The following is a 13,636-nucleotide window of genomic DNA, read 5'->3' as shown; positions in this document are numbered from 1 at the left end:
TATCTGGGTTTGTCTCCTACCCAGTTTTACCAGTCCTTACCAGTAATTCCATGCCGTTCAAGGTTGTAGGTTGACTGCGCGCGAGTCACGCAACGTTGCTGATTCTCAAGGAACACACGACCGGCCGGACGACCGGCGTGGCCTCCGGTGCATTATTTTTCACCGGAGGCCATACCGGTCGTAACGACCGGCGGCTTCAGGCTGAAAGCTGAAAGAATATTACGAAGGTCTATGAAGTTTAGGTTTGATATAGTCAATTCTAAAAAAAATACCAAAAAGAAAAGGCTATGGCGCCGGGGGAAATAAGTACCTAAAACACCGTGGCAGTCAACGTGTTAACTGTAATTAAATAAAGTGATCAGTAATTAATACGCCTTGGTTCTTTTAATAATTAATATTAAATAATGGCATCGTTTGAACAAAACTCTATAAATTCTTAACTAGCGACTCTACAACTCACCCAATAAACGCAAAATCGACGATGTATTAAAGATGCCCACAAACTACAACGTCAAAAATATTTGCAACATAATTTTACAACATGAAAAATCAACTTGATTCCTTTGATTTTTGGTGAAATGCTGATACCAAACATACGCACCTTGCGATAAATAGCAGACGTGAGAGCAACTCGTATCCTAAGCCCTGTTATCCTCATGCGGTTGAAGTAATGAGCAAGGAAGAGTGTCTGAAAGGAAGCAGCAATAAATAGCCCTCCTGCATAGAAATAGCCATGCCAAACTTCCTCCTCACTACCCATAAAGCTAATCAGTGATCTATAAAGGAACAGACACAGTTTTTAGGATATAACACTTTCATGAGAATTGGTATCAAACAAATGCATTAAGAGGACGGTGGATATGAGTTCATAAAGAGTAAATATTGTGAGAAAAAGGGCACAGGGCTGCAATTTCCCTGTTAATCAGCCCCCTGAAGACTCACAACAATGTAAATTGACATACATACATAAAAAATATGTGGGGGCAAGAGAGTTTTTGTTTTCAATTTCAAAAGTAATTTTTTTCAAATTCTGATGACATATTTACTCTTCCTAGGAGGAACCAAAGGGAACGCCCAGAGAGAGGATGACGACAGGGAGTTTTAAATGAAATGACAGGGTACCAACTCCCTGAAGAACTGTAGGAGGATGAGGCACTATGGCGATCAGGTGTCGCAGAGCGTTAGAAAGCACTGTGAAAGCAGCTCTTACGTTCGTATGTCATTTTTAGTGCATCTACACTTAGTAGCTAGAATATTTATTTTAAAAAAATAAAATATGTCTTAACAAGTTGGCTACCAAAGTGTATTTCTTGTATGCTTCAGCAAACAGGGATGTGAAGATGAAAACACAAAAGAAAACTTAGAAATAAGATCAAACAAAAATCAGGGTTAGAAAATATGCATGTTTGCCTGGCACCACACTGATCATAAACACTCTGGATCCACCCGTCAGTAAAGATAACTAAAATGTAGTACCGTCTGGTGCCTCAGCGCCCAGTCACATTGACAGGCTTTGCAGTTGACTGGTTAAAAGTAACCAGAAGATCGCTGGTAACCACTGGTGGATCATTTTCAATCAACAGCAAAAATTTCCCAGGAAAGCAGAAACTTTTGAGGGGAGAGGTCCATAATTTGTCATCTTACTTAATAAAAAAAAAACTTTAAATACAAACTCGCATAAAACAATTGAAACTTACTTCAATATATGAGGGCTCACAAAAATGAGAATGTCATTGCAAAGTTTAAGACTAAATCCAAACAAAACAGATGGCCAAAAAGTTTTGATTAATGGGAACCAAATGGACGGGTAAACTTCCTTGGAGGCTACTTTGTCAGAATAGGGCTTCAGCTCAATACCATTTGCAGTCCTGGTTGTGCCTTCTTTAACGTTTCTAGACCTGAAAGAAGAAAAGTATACATTCAAAGTCTAATGAGGGACTCAAAACATCATGTGCAATAACTAAGAGGTTCCTATTCAATACAGTAAAAGCTCAATTTACCACATTTTATTCCAAGTCCCTGCATATCATTGCAACATTAGACTAACCCATTGACTTAAACTGACGGCTGCCAGCCGTCCGCGCTGCGCTGGGCCAGATCTGAAGAGACAGCTCAGAGCCGTCCGCCGATTTTTTGCGTTATTTCGGCGATTCTCCAGTAGATTGCATTCTCATCAATGTTTACATGAGTAGTGTGGCCACCCTATAACTTATTGTGTACAGTAATTTCTTGTTTTGTTACGGTTTTCACATTACTGTGCGTTTGCACATGAAATAACCTCAACATTTTGTGATTTTCGCTGATTTTGCGATTTTTGCAATTTTGACAGCTATAAACCACAATAAAGAAATCACTGTGTTCAGAGTTTTCACCATTTTTCTCAAATGCTGTATTGTGTCAATTTTCACCCTTAGGGAAAGAATTTCTGGATTATTTTGAAGTGTTCAAAGTTGCTGATTTTCGCCAAATTAAAGCTAAATTCCTGGCCCGGCAGGGTCAAATTAAATCATTAGTCAATGGGTTAAATAAGGAAGAAGCAAGACTGAGGGGAAAAATAAAACGGTGCACATACTGAGGATTTTTATTCGATCGCTTCCTGCAATGCTTGTTGAATTTAGGTGCGATTTTTTTAACGGAGTCATCTTCTGCGAGAGACCACAAGTCTTCAAGGACAATGGGGCGTCTATAACCTTTCCATGCAAGAGGATCAAACCATGAGAATGTCACCAATGATGGAAAGGAAGCTTGCGAGTACGGAGAACTTTTCTGTTTCAGAACAACAAAAAAATGGCATTATTAAATAATGACAAGAGGGAAAAATATTCATATACCATCAGACTTGTGCAGACAAGTCTCATTGGTCCAATCTCAATTGGGCTGATGCAAATATTGTCAAACCCGACATAAAAATTCAGCAGCAAGGACAATAACCCTTCAATCTTGAAATTGGCAAAGAAGAGAAATAAGAGCATTACTTTTGAAATTTTAAAAACGAAAATCACATGGAGAACTTTACAACACCAGTTGGTGGCTCTAGGTAAATTTTGATAACACTGGCTTTGATTAAAAAATAAAATTTATGAGTTCTTTTCAATTTTCCTTCCAAAGAGGCTAATTCCAGAGATTTATTTCTGTAGAACGTATCAAAATAATTGCACAATCATGTTTAAACACTTACTTCTTTCGGTGAATAGGAAGGTGAGATGGGTAAGAGATCGGCAAAAAAATTCAGGATGAACAAACCAAGTACTATGGCATAATATACCATGTAACTGACAAAAGGAACAACTGCTTCGCCCAAATTCTATGAACAAAATTCAATAGTAACAAAATTTGTTAGTAAGATAAACCAAATGTTTGTCATGAGAAAAAATGGAAATCAGTCGAATTGAAGATAAAGTAATGAAACTAGCGTAATTAAGACAACCAAGATCGGTGTTTTTTCCGGTTTGGAGGAATTTTTATCATATTCACCCAAAAACAGTACATATTCAAAAGTGCAGAAATAGACATATTGACAGTGTAAGTCAACAATCACATAACTCAGTTTGCGACATCGCAGACTTCCTGTCATACTGTATTTTTTAAACAGAAAACTACTCAAAGGCAATTCTTTAAAACTGCTGTGATTTTCCTCTCTGTGCGAAGAAATTCTGCATAAACTTCAAGGAATGATGTCAATTTGTTCTCCTTATAAAAATAACACAGAGGCAGAGATTTTCAGACACCGCAAACAAGTTACGTGATTGCCGACTTACACCGTCAATATGTGACCTCTCAAGGGACTTGAGAAGCCTTGTTGCCAGAATATTGAAATATTAGTGCAACTGCATCAAGGAGTATTTTAGTTTCTATACACTGAGGCACAGAAACAAAAATATTTGAAAATATCAATCAAAATGGACATTGTATGTGTATATTTGAAGTCTGCGGTTCCGAAAACTCAGAGAGAAAAGCTACATAAATTCAGACAATCAATCGGGATAGCTTTCTAATGTCTGGTGACCCAGATGACAGAGGAACCCTCTTATATATCGGATGTTGGTCTATATGTTTGGATATATTTTATACAGAAAATGGTGACCAAATCTTAAATTTAAGGCTACGTTTTTCTCAAGCCAAAACATGGGGAAGAACCGTTGAAACTGAAGTTCAGTATCAAATTTGCCGAAAGACTTGGGTGATTTCCGAGCACTTGGAGTCTCCAAAATTTAAAATGAAAATTCTGTTACCAAGTGTCAATCCAGAGATTTTTGGAGAGCTGCAGCTCATCCTCATCCGCAATAATGTTTTCCAAATCATAATGCCAATCTATAAATTTTAATACATTTTCAAACTTGAAACTCCCTTGAAATGGCTAGAAATGGGAAAGTTACTTCATTTTTTGACATGATTGGGAGCGTGTTTCACTGAGAAGTAAAATCAGAATTTTCGACCTATGTAACTTAAAGATTTGCATCCACGTACCAAAGTCCCTTTTTTCTAAGGAACAAGACTTAAAACATCTAGAAAAGGTTGCAGCTACAGCTGTCAATTTGTCACCTCATGACATTGTGCGCACTGAGAGATCAAGAATTTTGCATAGATCATCGAGATAACCTTTTTTCAATGTTATTGGTCTTGATAGATTTCGAAAAAATGGCTGAGGACTAAATTTTTTGTCAATTTAAAATAAAACATCTCAGTACATTACACAAAATTATTTTCTCTGAATTATTTTTTTAAGAGGTGAAAAAAGTTACCTGACGATAAGCACGGTCCAATTCATATTTATATCGTGGAGCACCACAGATGACTGACAAAAACCAAAACAAGAACAACAAGGCTGAGGAGGGGACACCTCGGAGTTTATACAAAATCAGAAGAGAAGCAGCTAAAGCCTAGGGGAGACAAAAAAAATTTATTACACTCTTGAAAAATCCTTTTTAAAGTTTTTTGGTACTGAAATAGCAAAGAATATTTTATCAACTGATGCATCTTGGCAGCAGTGTTCTGCCTTCCTCCTAAAATTTTAGGAGCCACCTTGAGCGGAAAGCCAAATTTTTAGGAGCCATTTAAAATTTTTTGGGAACCAAATTACCTTTTTGCATATGCATAATGCGCCACTACCGCTTCGCAATTACGAGTTTGAAAAAATTGACGAGGTGCCTCAGGTATTTTGAGCGCAATGATAGCCCAGCCCCTCCTATTTTTAGACTCCCAAGCACGATTTTTAAGCGCATTTGGTGCATGACACCCAGAGAAGGCAGAAGACTGCTTAGCAGATGCTGACGTAATGTTACTAATTTTAGTTAAATATCAATTAGAGCTTGCTGAAGAAAAGGTTTTCAGTAAAAAATTTCATTAGCATTGACATTTGTGACTCAGACTACATCAATATTGATTAGGTACTGATCCATTCACTAATCGAAAAAATTTTCTTAGTTTTAAGCTAAATTGCCCAGTAATATAGGTATGTAGGTATATCACAGGTAGTTTAGAATATTCTTCCAGGTTCTTCAAGTCCCACCCTGACCCTAACTACTCCTGGCTTATGTAAGGCCTCAACATACAGATAAAAAGATAAAGAAAATAAACACAGGATTGGAGGTCCTTGAATGACCTTGTTTATAAGGATATCGGTGGCCAAAGTTTGAAACCACTCGCCTTCGTTTGCAACAATGCAGACTTCCAGTTATACCTACTTTATTTTCACTTCGAAAAACTAGTCACAGTAATTTCTTGAAAACTTCCTTGATTTTTCTTCTCTGTTGGAGGAATATTCTGTGAAAAATTCAAGCTACAAAGTTGGCTTGTTCTTCTTCGAAAGAATAAAATAGAGGCTGAAATTTTGAGACACTACAATAGAGATTCCCTTGGACTTTAGCTTCCCACTTTTCCCAATTATATCTCCTCAGAGATAGTGCCTACAGTCAAATCAGGGTTAAAAGCAGCAACTTTGCACACCCTTCTTTCTCAAAGGGGCTTTGCTGGTGCTGAGAGAGAGGCAGGCTAGGAGCAACAGATGAAACTTGGATGTTGCAGTTCTACTTAAAGCACTTTATACAGCTACCCTTCCTCAAGAAAAAGACTGTGTTTTTGCCTCAGACTGCAATTGTTAATAAAGCAGGGAATTGTAATTTTCCAATCAATCCTATTTACCTCCATAACTATAAACGTTTTCTGACAATAAAATAAGTTTTCCTCACATATATTTTAAAAAAACCTGGAGTCTAGGTAAGAGATGACATCATTTTCCTTTAAAAGCGACAGGAATTCATTCCTTGAAAATCAACATGGTATTTGAAAATCAGGACAGTTAAAGTACATTCCCAAGATGCATGAAAAATATTATTTTCAGTCATTTCATTACCATTTTTTCCCCATGATTTGGTCACATCCTATTTATCTAATTATCATCATGCGCAGATTATTGATTAGGTATACTTACAAAAGTGACAGTCTTTAGGAGAGGGGTGATAAAATCCACTAGATAAAATGGTCTCCCATCAAAATACGAGATAACAGAGTAAAAGAGGTCAACTAATGATAAAAATACTAAAAGTAAGGTCAACAGCTGAAACAGACGAAATAAACTTAATGAGTAACATTCATGCATCTTCGTCTCCAACGAAAAAAAATATGTGTTGGGTGCAGATAATACCAGGTGAGAAAAGGAAGATGGGTTGTTTCCATATTACATTCCAAAAATGGTTCATTCATTCATTTTTTTTTTATTTTTAGTGTCAGGTCAAAAACATTCCAACTGAACCATGCATATAATCTATGTCCAAAGACAGCAATTGAAAGAAAGGTATTTTCATAGTTCCAATTAGATAAAAACTAGGCAGTAAACTTGACAAGCCTTGATCTATTACATAATTTCGATGGTGGAGCATGGAAATAAATCATGCTAGCACTACTTGTAAATTTTTTAGCATAATTACGTGATTCAAAATTCCCTATACTTCTTGCAATTCAGTGTTAAGGGCACTTCAGTTTGATTCCATACCAAATAAGTTTGCACTAATTTCAATGCGAAAATGAAGATGGCAAACCTTTTGTCTCATGCTAAAAGCATTATTTGGCGTCGACTCTATCGATGATTCATTTTCGAGGACCAACTTTTACCAAATTCATCTTTTGGTTAAGCAATGGAGTGGGGGGAGGGGGGGTTGTTGATCTGATCTGTAAAAGTATTAGTAATTAAGTTTAAAGTTCCAGAAACTTAACTGCCTCCCTCCCCTATCCAAAGTAATTATTATTGAAGAGGCAGTATGATAAACTCAATTCTTCCAGTGCCCTGACGACTTGAATGAATTCGAAATCTCACTTCCTTCCGTCATTGAATCAAAGCCAATTACAATATCTAAAATGACTGCCTTATCTACCTGCCTATAGATAGCAGGAGCTGAACAAGGAAATAATTTCGAGAGATAGCTGGAGCTACTTAAAGAGGAAGTAAGGAAGCTCTTCAGGGATAAGATTATCTGATCCCTATCAACCAAGGAATAAACAAATAAAAATTGCACTCACTGGTGCAAATTCAGAGCAACTCTTTGTTTGGAGTGATGAGATGACAGTCTGTATACTCAAACGGCTGCTCAACTAAATTAGGCCAGCCTACTGTTGAATCAATGATTAATTGGATGCCTAGAACCAATTAAGGCTATAACGATCCAGTAAAGCAATGTATGTTTCAACAAAGAAATTTTTTCTAGGAATCAAAAGTATAATGAAGACTGTCTTCTGATTTCTTGAGGATCCAACCCTTCTGAGGAACAAGGGGGCAATGATGCTAAGAATATTGACCAGGCAAAAAAAGGATTTGCCTATTTCTGAAATTTGATAAAAATTTACCTATAAGTGGAAACTAAGTACTGAGTAAAATATCCTCGATTTCTAAACTGAACAGTTATTAAAGGAATTATAGGAGGATGGACTAATCTGCTAAAATACATGCCGAACTGAACTGCCGATACATGGAACTGCAGGAATGAGAACCTCTTTTGCAGTGTTTCAAAATCTCCGCTCTCATTTCGTATCATCAAAAGAGAAAAAACCAACACTATTGGTTGAATTTTTCACAAAAAATTCTTCATAGAGAGATGAAAAATCAGTCAAGTTTTCAAAAAAATATGTTGCATATATTCTCATTTAAAAACTAAAGTAAGACAGAAAGTCGGCAACATTGAAAACCGAGCTAAGCGTCCCTGCAATTTCACCATCAATGCGTTTAAATACTGCCCTGGTAAATTTTCTCACTTTAGAATCTATTTAATAATGAAGTGAGTGTTGAACTATAATATTGCAACACACTTCAATCAAGGCAAATCGGTTTTATCTGAAGAGTCTACTTGATCATGAGAGACTATGGATCACTGAACACTTCCTCACCCAACAACATAAACAATCATAAACCTCATCCTCATTCATAAACCATCGTGCAGAGCTGTGAGTAATACAGAAAGTGTGCTTTCAGCTGCAAAAATAATTGAACTTCTAGGATACAAGGTATTATAACTTTTAGAACCACATGATTATACAGTATTCAATGAGAGGCACAGCACTAGTTCAGAATTTTATTTTCCAAGAAATGAGCCATAACATCCAAGAAAAGGCTTGGGAACGTTTTCTAAATGCTATTGATATTTCACACGTGGATACTTGCGGATATCAAAAAATATGCAGTAGGTACCTTCATCTACAAACTGATTTTCCACTGAATACAAGAAAAATGCCGAGGAGTCTATTGGTGGCAAAACCATTGGAAGTTGATACACCTTATTCTGACCACTCTTTTTTTGACATGACAGAGCAATATTCTTTCCATTCTGATTGGAAAATTGATGAGGCTTTTCATTGCGAATTAGATTTACCCATCATTACTACACCATGAGCCCAAAAGTTCTTTCATTTCTAAGGTTTCACTTGGAGCCATTACATACAAATGATGCAAGCTGACAAAAATTGCAACTATGTACATAGGTAAAACTGATCAGCAAGATGAATAAAATTTTAAAGAGGACAACTTACAAATTTTGCCGTATTCAGCCAAGCCCAAGGGACTGTCCATGTCTGGCGTTTCATTAGACTCCGAACTGAAAACGGTGCAAAAAACCACAAAAATAGGCAAGGCACCCATGACAGAATTGTTGCTTGAAAACATGGAGTGAAATTGGGATCACTTGTGTTCCATGTCACATTTAAATCCTGGAAAGTAAAATTTAATTGAGGTCAATGAAGAGAATAGCTTTGGATGGCTTTTGCCAGAGGTGTATAATAGAGTTGTAGCCCTAAACATATAAAACTTAACACTTAAAATCGTGGTCCCGAAACCCCCCCAGCCCCCCTTTGGGAGTAAAGGGGGGGTCACGATGCTATAAGTCACGGTTCCCGACCGAATTGCGGATGGATCGCATCATAATTGAAAAGCACGGAAAATTTCACGTGAAATTGACCCCTAAAAATCCAAAATCGGACCATCCAAGGCCCAAAAGTGACCCCCTAAAGAGGGGGACAGTACCCCCCTCCATAATTTCTCTTTGGTCTCAAAATTGACGTAAATTCTCCAGAAAAAGACGGTTTCCCAGGTAATCGACCTCGAGAAATCCAAATTTCATGGTCCCGAAGCTCCTCTAGCCTCCCTTGGGGGGTAAACGGGAGGGCCCAATTTTAAAAATCGGGGCTCCTTTCCGAATCGCAAATCAATTGCATCCAAATTGAGGAGCAGAACACATTTACATCTTAAGTGACTCCTAAGAGTTCTAATAAACCCCCTGAACGGCAGAAAGTAACTCCCTGAGGAGGGGGGCTTCGCTTCCCCCCAAAAATGTTTCAAGATTCCTCTTTGGTCGCAAAATTGACGTCGATTCTCCAGAAAAAGACGGTTTTCTATGAAATCGACCCCGAGGAGCTCAGGGAACATGAAATTTAGAGTCCTCGGGGTCAATTACATGGGAAACCGTCTTTTTTTGGAGAATCGACGTCAATTTTGCGACCAAAGAGGAATCTTGAGAAATTTTTGGGGGGGAGCGAAGCCCCCCTCCTCAGGGAGTTACTTTCTGCCGTTCAGGGGGTTTATTAGAACTCTTAGGAGTCACTTAAGATAACCTAACTCTAAATTTCATGTTCCCTGAGCTCCTCGGGGTCGATTTCATAGAAAACCGTCTTTTTCTGGAGAATCGACGTCAATTTTGCGACCAAAGAGGAATCTTGAAACATTTTTGGGGGGAAGCGAAGCCCCCCTCCTCAGGGAGTTACTTTCTGCCGTTCAGGGGGTTTATTAGAACTCTTAGGAGTCACTTAAGATGTAAATGTGTTCTGCTCCTCAATTTGGATGTTAGGTATTTCCTCTTGAAAAATGCAAAGATAAAATTTTCCAATCTTAGGAAGGGATGCTGTCCCTTAAAAATTATGCAATGGTGACCAAGTTGGGCAGAGCTATAATCTATAAGTGTGTGTACCCTACATTTTCACTCTGCCCCAATCCAAAACAAAAAGTATTATGTACTTAACTCTTCCTGTATGCACCCAAATAGAGTTAAACAAAACTACATTCATACCTGATCGGTGCATGCCTTCCCTACCCTTTGATGCAACTATAGAATAGAATAGAATTTATTTGATGCATAAGTACAGCCTATTATATGAAAACTCTGGCACAAGTCAATTTTTTTTTGTTTTGTTTTTGGTTGAAGAAGATACAAGTTTGGCTGACCAACAGAGCAATAAGCCAAAATTCACGTGTGCTGCTGTACCTATATAGGTAATTTTAACTATTATTTTTTGGTACATTGATAAGTTGTCAGTTTTTGCTCAGTCTACAGGGTGTCTCAAAAGTCCCTTTCACCCCCTCTAAAATTTTATCTGATAAGTATTTTCAAATGAAACTTTGGGGATGTTTATAGCTATTTTTGGGGCCCCTCCATGGGGAGGAACCCCAAATTTTTTTTGTTTTTCTTATCGGCAACCCCCCCTATTTGACACATCAATCAAACGAGGATGAAAAAAGAAAATTTTTGGCGCAATTTGCAAGTCAAAATCTTGATTTTTGACAAAGTGGCGGCCAGTCAAAGATAAAAAAAACGGAAATTTGACAACTTCGTTTGTATTGACGGATGGGGACGAAACCTGATAACCGGCGGATTTAAAGGACGATGAACACGATTCCAGCAATACTTGGTTTTCCGGAAAATTCTGTCTTTTCAAAATGGCAACCTAGAGCGGTTACAGAATATTTAGGCTGCTTATTGGTGGATTTGCATGAAACTTGGTATCCAGAGATATTTCGGCACGAAAAAAATGAACCTTTCATGGGATTATTAAAATTCTGAATGACTTCAAAATGGCCCCAGAAAAATTGCAGAAACTTGGTATTACGGATGCTTACAGTTGGATTCTCATGAAACTCAGGATCCTATTGGTTTCTGGTTCGACAAAAATGACTTTCTCGCATTCCATTTAGGAAATGCTAAGTATCTTCTGAAACGTCACATGGAAGGGGTTGCCATTTGAAAAAAAAAAGTTGAGGTCCATAGCCCCTCCCCATAAGAGGGCCCAAAAATTACCGGGGGGGGGGGGGGGGGGGCAAGAGTAGTTAACATTGATCTATGAACATCCGTAAAGTTTCGTTTTAAAATATTGATTAGATAAGATTTTAGAGGGGGTGGAAAGGACTTTAGGGACACCCTGTATTGTCAGCTCGTTCAGCACTGTCCTCTAAATTGAGGGCTTGTCACAGCCTGCTGTTGGGTTCAAGTGAAAATTTCCTCGATGGCTCATGATGCATGTCTCTGAAAAGAAGCGTTGATGATGCAAAAAGTTCATTTAAGCCAACAAGGCACTTAAGTGTGATCTTGGCTAACAACAGATTCATTACGTTTGAGTCTCCACTGTTTGCAAGGAGTGACAGATTTTGTTATATGGGTTTTGATCAACACCCAGAGTACAAAGTTCATATTTCTTCTTTGGTCTGGGACATTTTGCAATAAGTCTAAAGACCTTGTTGTCAGGGTAAACTAAGATAAGGCGAGGTTTTGCAGGGCATGGACAGTCTCATAGACAGAATACCAGATGAATTCCATCACACCTAAACCTTAAGGATCAAGCTTCGGCAGGTTGCTGACAACATGTATTAAGGCATATACTCACGTTTTCCAAAACTTAGTTGCAGCAGAATTAAAATTTGTCTTACTTACCCACAGAGGTGAGTTGCAAAAATAGTGATCCATGGCAGGACCGCCTTCAATTTTCAGAAAACCTCTGCACAGTTAAATTATTCACAATTGATATGCATGACGCAATCGGAGACATGGAATAAAAAAGGGAAACATTAATTAAACAACACTTCAGTAAAAGAAGAGATTGGGCTTGATCGGCACAATTCGATGAAATGGGGCGGTAATGAGGTTAGGTAAGGAAACCCAACCAAACCAGCTGCTGCTGATGATGCCACATAGTGCCACAATACTACTTATGGAGGGGACTGACGGAGAGGGGGATTGTTATGATCACGTGATCAACACTGGGGTCAGTGTTACCAAATCTCTTAAATATGATTTTTGATTTGGTGAAGAAGTATTACTGAAGTGGGAAATGGACAACGCTGGTAGTCGGCCCGAGAAGGGTACCGACAATTAAAAAGGATCATTAATTCATTAACAATGCTCTGGGCAATTTGACTGAAAAAGGAAAAAATTATAGAGGCACAGATGAAATCGTATGATCAGAGGATAAGGGTCTACCAATTGCGAACGCAGTACTCAATTGTAAAAAAAAAGAAACCATGAAAAACCGAAAAAGAAATATTATCTTGATGGAGAGTCCAGAGATGAGGGATACTCCAAAGCACGTCTAATTTAGTGGAAACATGAAAAAGAAATGCAGTGAGTTTTTCAATCTTGTTAAATCAATTGGCATGATAGCTCTGCCCTACCAACAGTGACACGAACATTTAAAAGAAATTATGAAAAACCTCTGAATCTTCAACATTCAAACTCATTAAAAAACTGTTGGAATGAACAAATAAAGAGACACTTAGAGATTTTTTTTTCATGTAAATTACCTTGCTTATCTGAGAGTTTTCTAAGAACTTAAGTTTAGAAAATTGTGACAAACATTTTACGTAAATTTTCGTTCTTTAAATTGTAGTGATTCAAATTACTCTCGGGGAAACAAGCCAATTGGTTGCTAAAAAATGTTGCACATTCTTCAAAAATGAAGGAATATAATGGAAATTTTCAATATATTGTATGAATCTTGCAGTCTGGGAGTGCAAGTATGATGGGAAATCTGCAACATTGTGAACCTCAATAGGAAGGCTTCCGAGTTCAGCCATTGTTATGTAGCGTTTAACCATGAACCTATTTTAAGACAAAACGAACTTTTTAGAAACTGGACAAACAAGTACCTATCTCCCTTTACAATATTCCTGACTTTTTACCATAATTTATAATAAAAGAAAAACAATACGGTTTTATTTCATTATAGTTGAATGATTGTTCGCTAATTAGGTACCTGAAAAAATTCTAAACAAATTTCGTACAAAAATATCAGTTCACTATATCTTGGAAAATGAGGTACCTAAGAGCAGAACTTTTGTAACATTGCAGTTCAGTTTCACATTTCTCTAGTGTCAGTAAACAATTTGTACCCT

The 13,636-nt window shown here is 37.5% G+C and overlaps 1 protein-coding gene across 4 annotated transcripts in view; it reads right to left on the bottom strand.

Annotated features, from left to right (window-relative positions):
- The window catches only part of LOC109038094 (multidrug resistance-associated protein 1), a 43,769-nt gene extending 31,047 nt beyond the window's left edge, over window positions 1-12,722 (bottom strand). Inside the window, exons 1-8 of one of the 4 annotated variants that reach the window (XM_019053038.2) lie at window positions 12,180-12,717; window positions 9,016-9,192; window positions 6,431-6,556; window positions 4,743-4,880; window positions 3,179-3,304; window positions 2,573-2,766; window positions 1,698-1,898; window positions 602-776 (exon numbers count right to left, since the gene is read on the bottom strand). In XM_019053038.2, the coding sequence (XP_018908583.2) occupies window positions 602-776; window positions 1,698-1,898; window positions 2,573-2,766; window positions 3,179-3,304; window positions 4,743-4,880; window positions 6,431-6,556; window positions 9,016-9,192; window positions 12,180-12,212 (1,170 nt within the window). In that variant the 5' untranslated portion in view covers window positions 12,213-12,717. Of the gene's footprint in view, window positions 1-601; window positions 777-1,697; window positions 1,899-2,572; window positions 2,767-3,178; window positions 3,305-4,742; window positions 4,881-6,430; window positions 6,557-7,037; window positions 7,506-9,015; window positions 9,193-12,179 lie in introns of those variants that run through there. The other 3 variants (XM_019053037.2, XM_072299934.1, XM_072299935.1) reach the window with 3 other exon arrangements.
- Window positions 12,723-13,636: the final 914 nt, after the last annotated feature.

The sequence above is a fragment of the Bemisia tabaci genome, chromosome 4 (genome assembly GCF_918797505.1).
Source record: "Bemisia tabaci chromosome 4, PGI_BMITA_v3".
Taxonomy (NCBI): domain Eukaryota; kingdom Metazoa; phylum Arthropoda; class Insecta; order Hemiptera; family Aleyrodidae; genus Bemisia; species Bemisia tabaci.
This window is presented reverse-complemented; position numbering and strand designations above follow the sequence as displayed.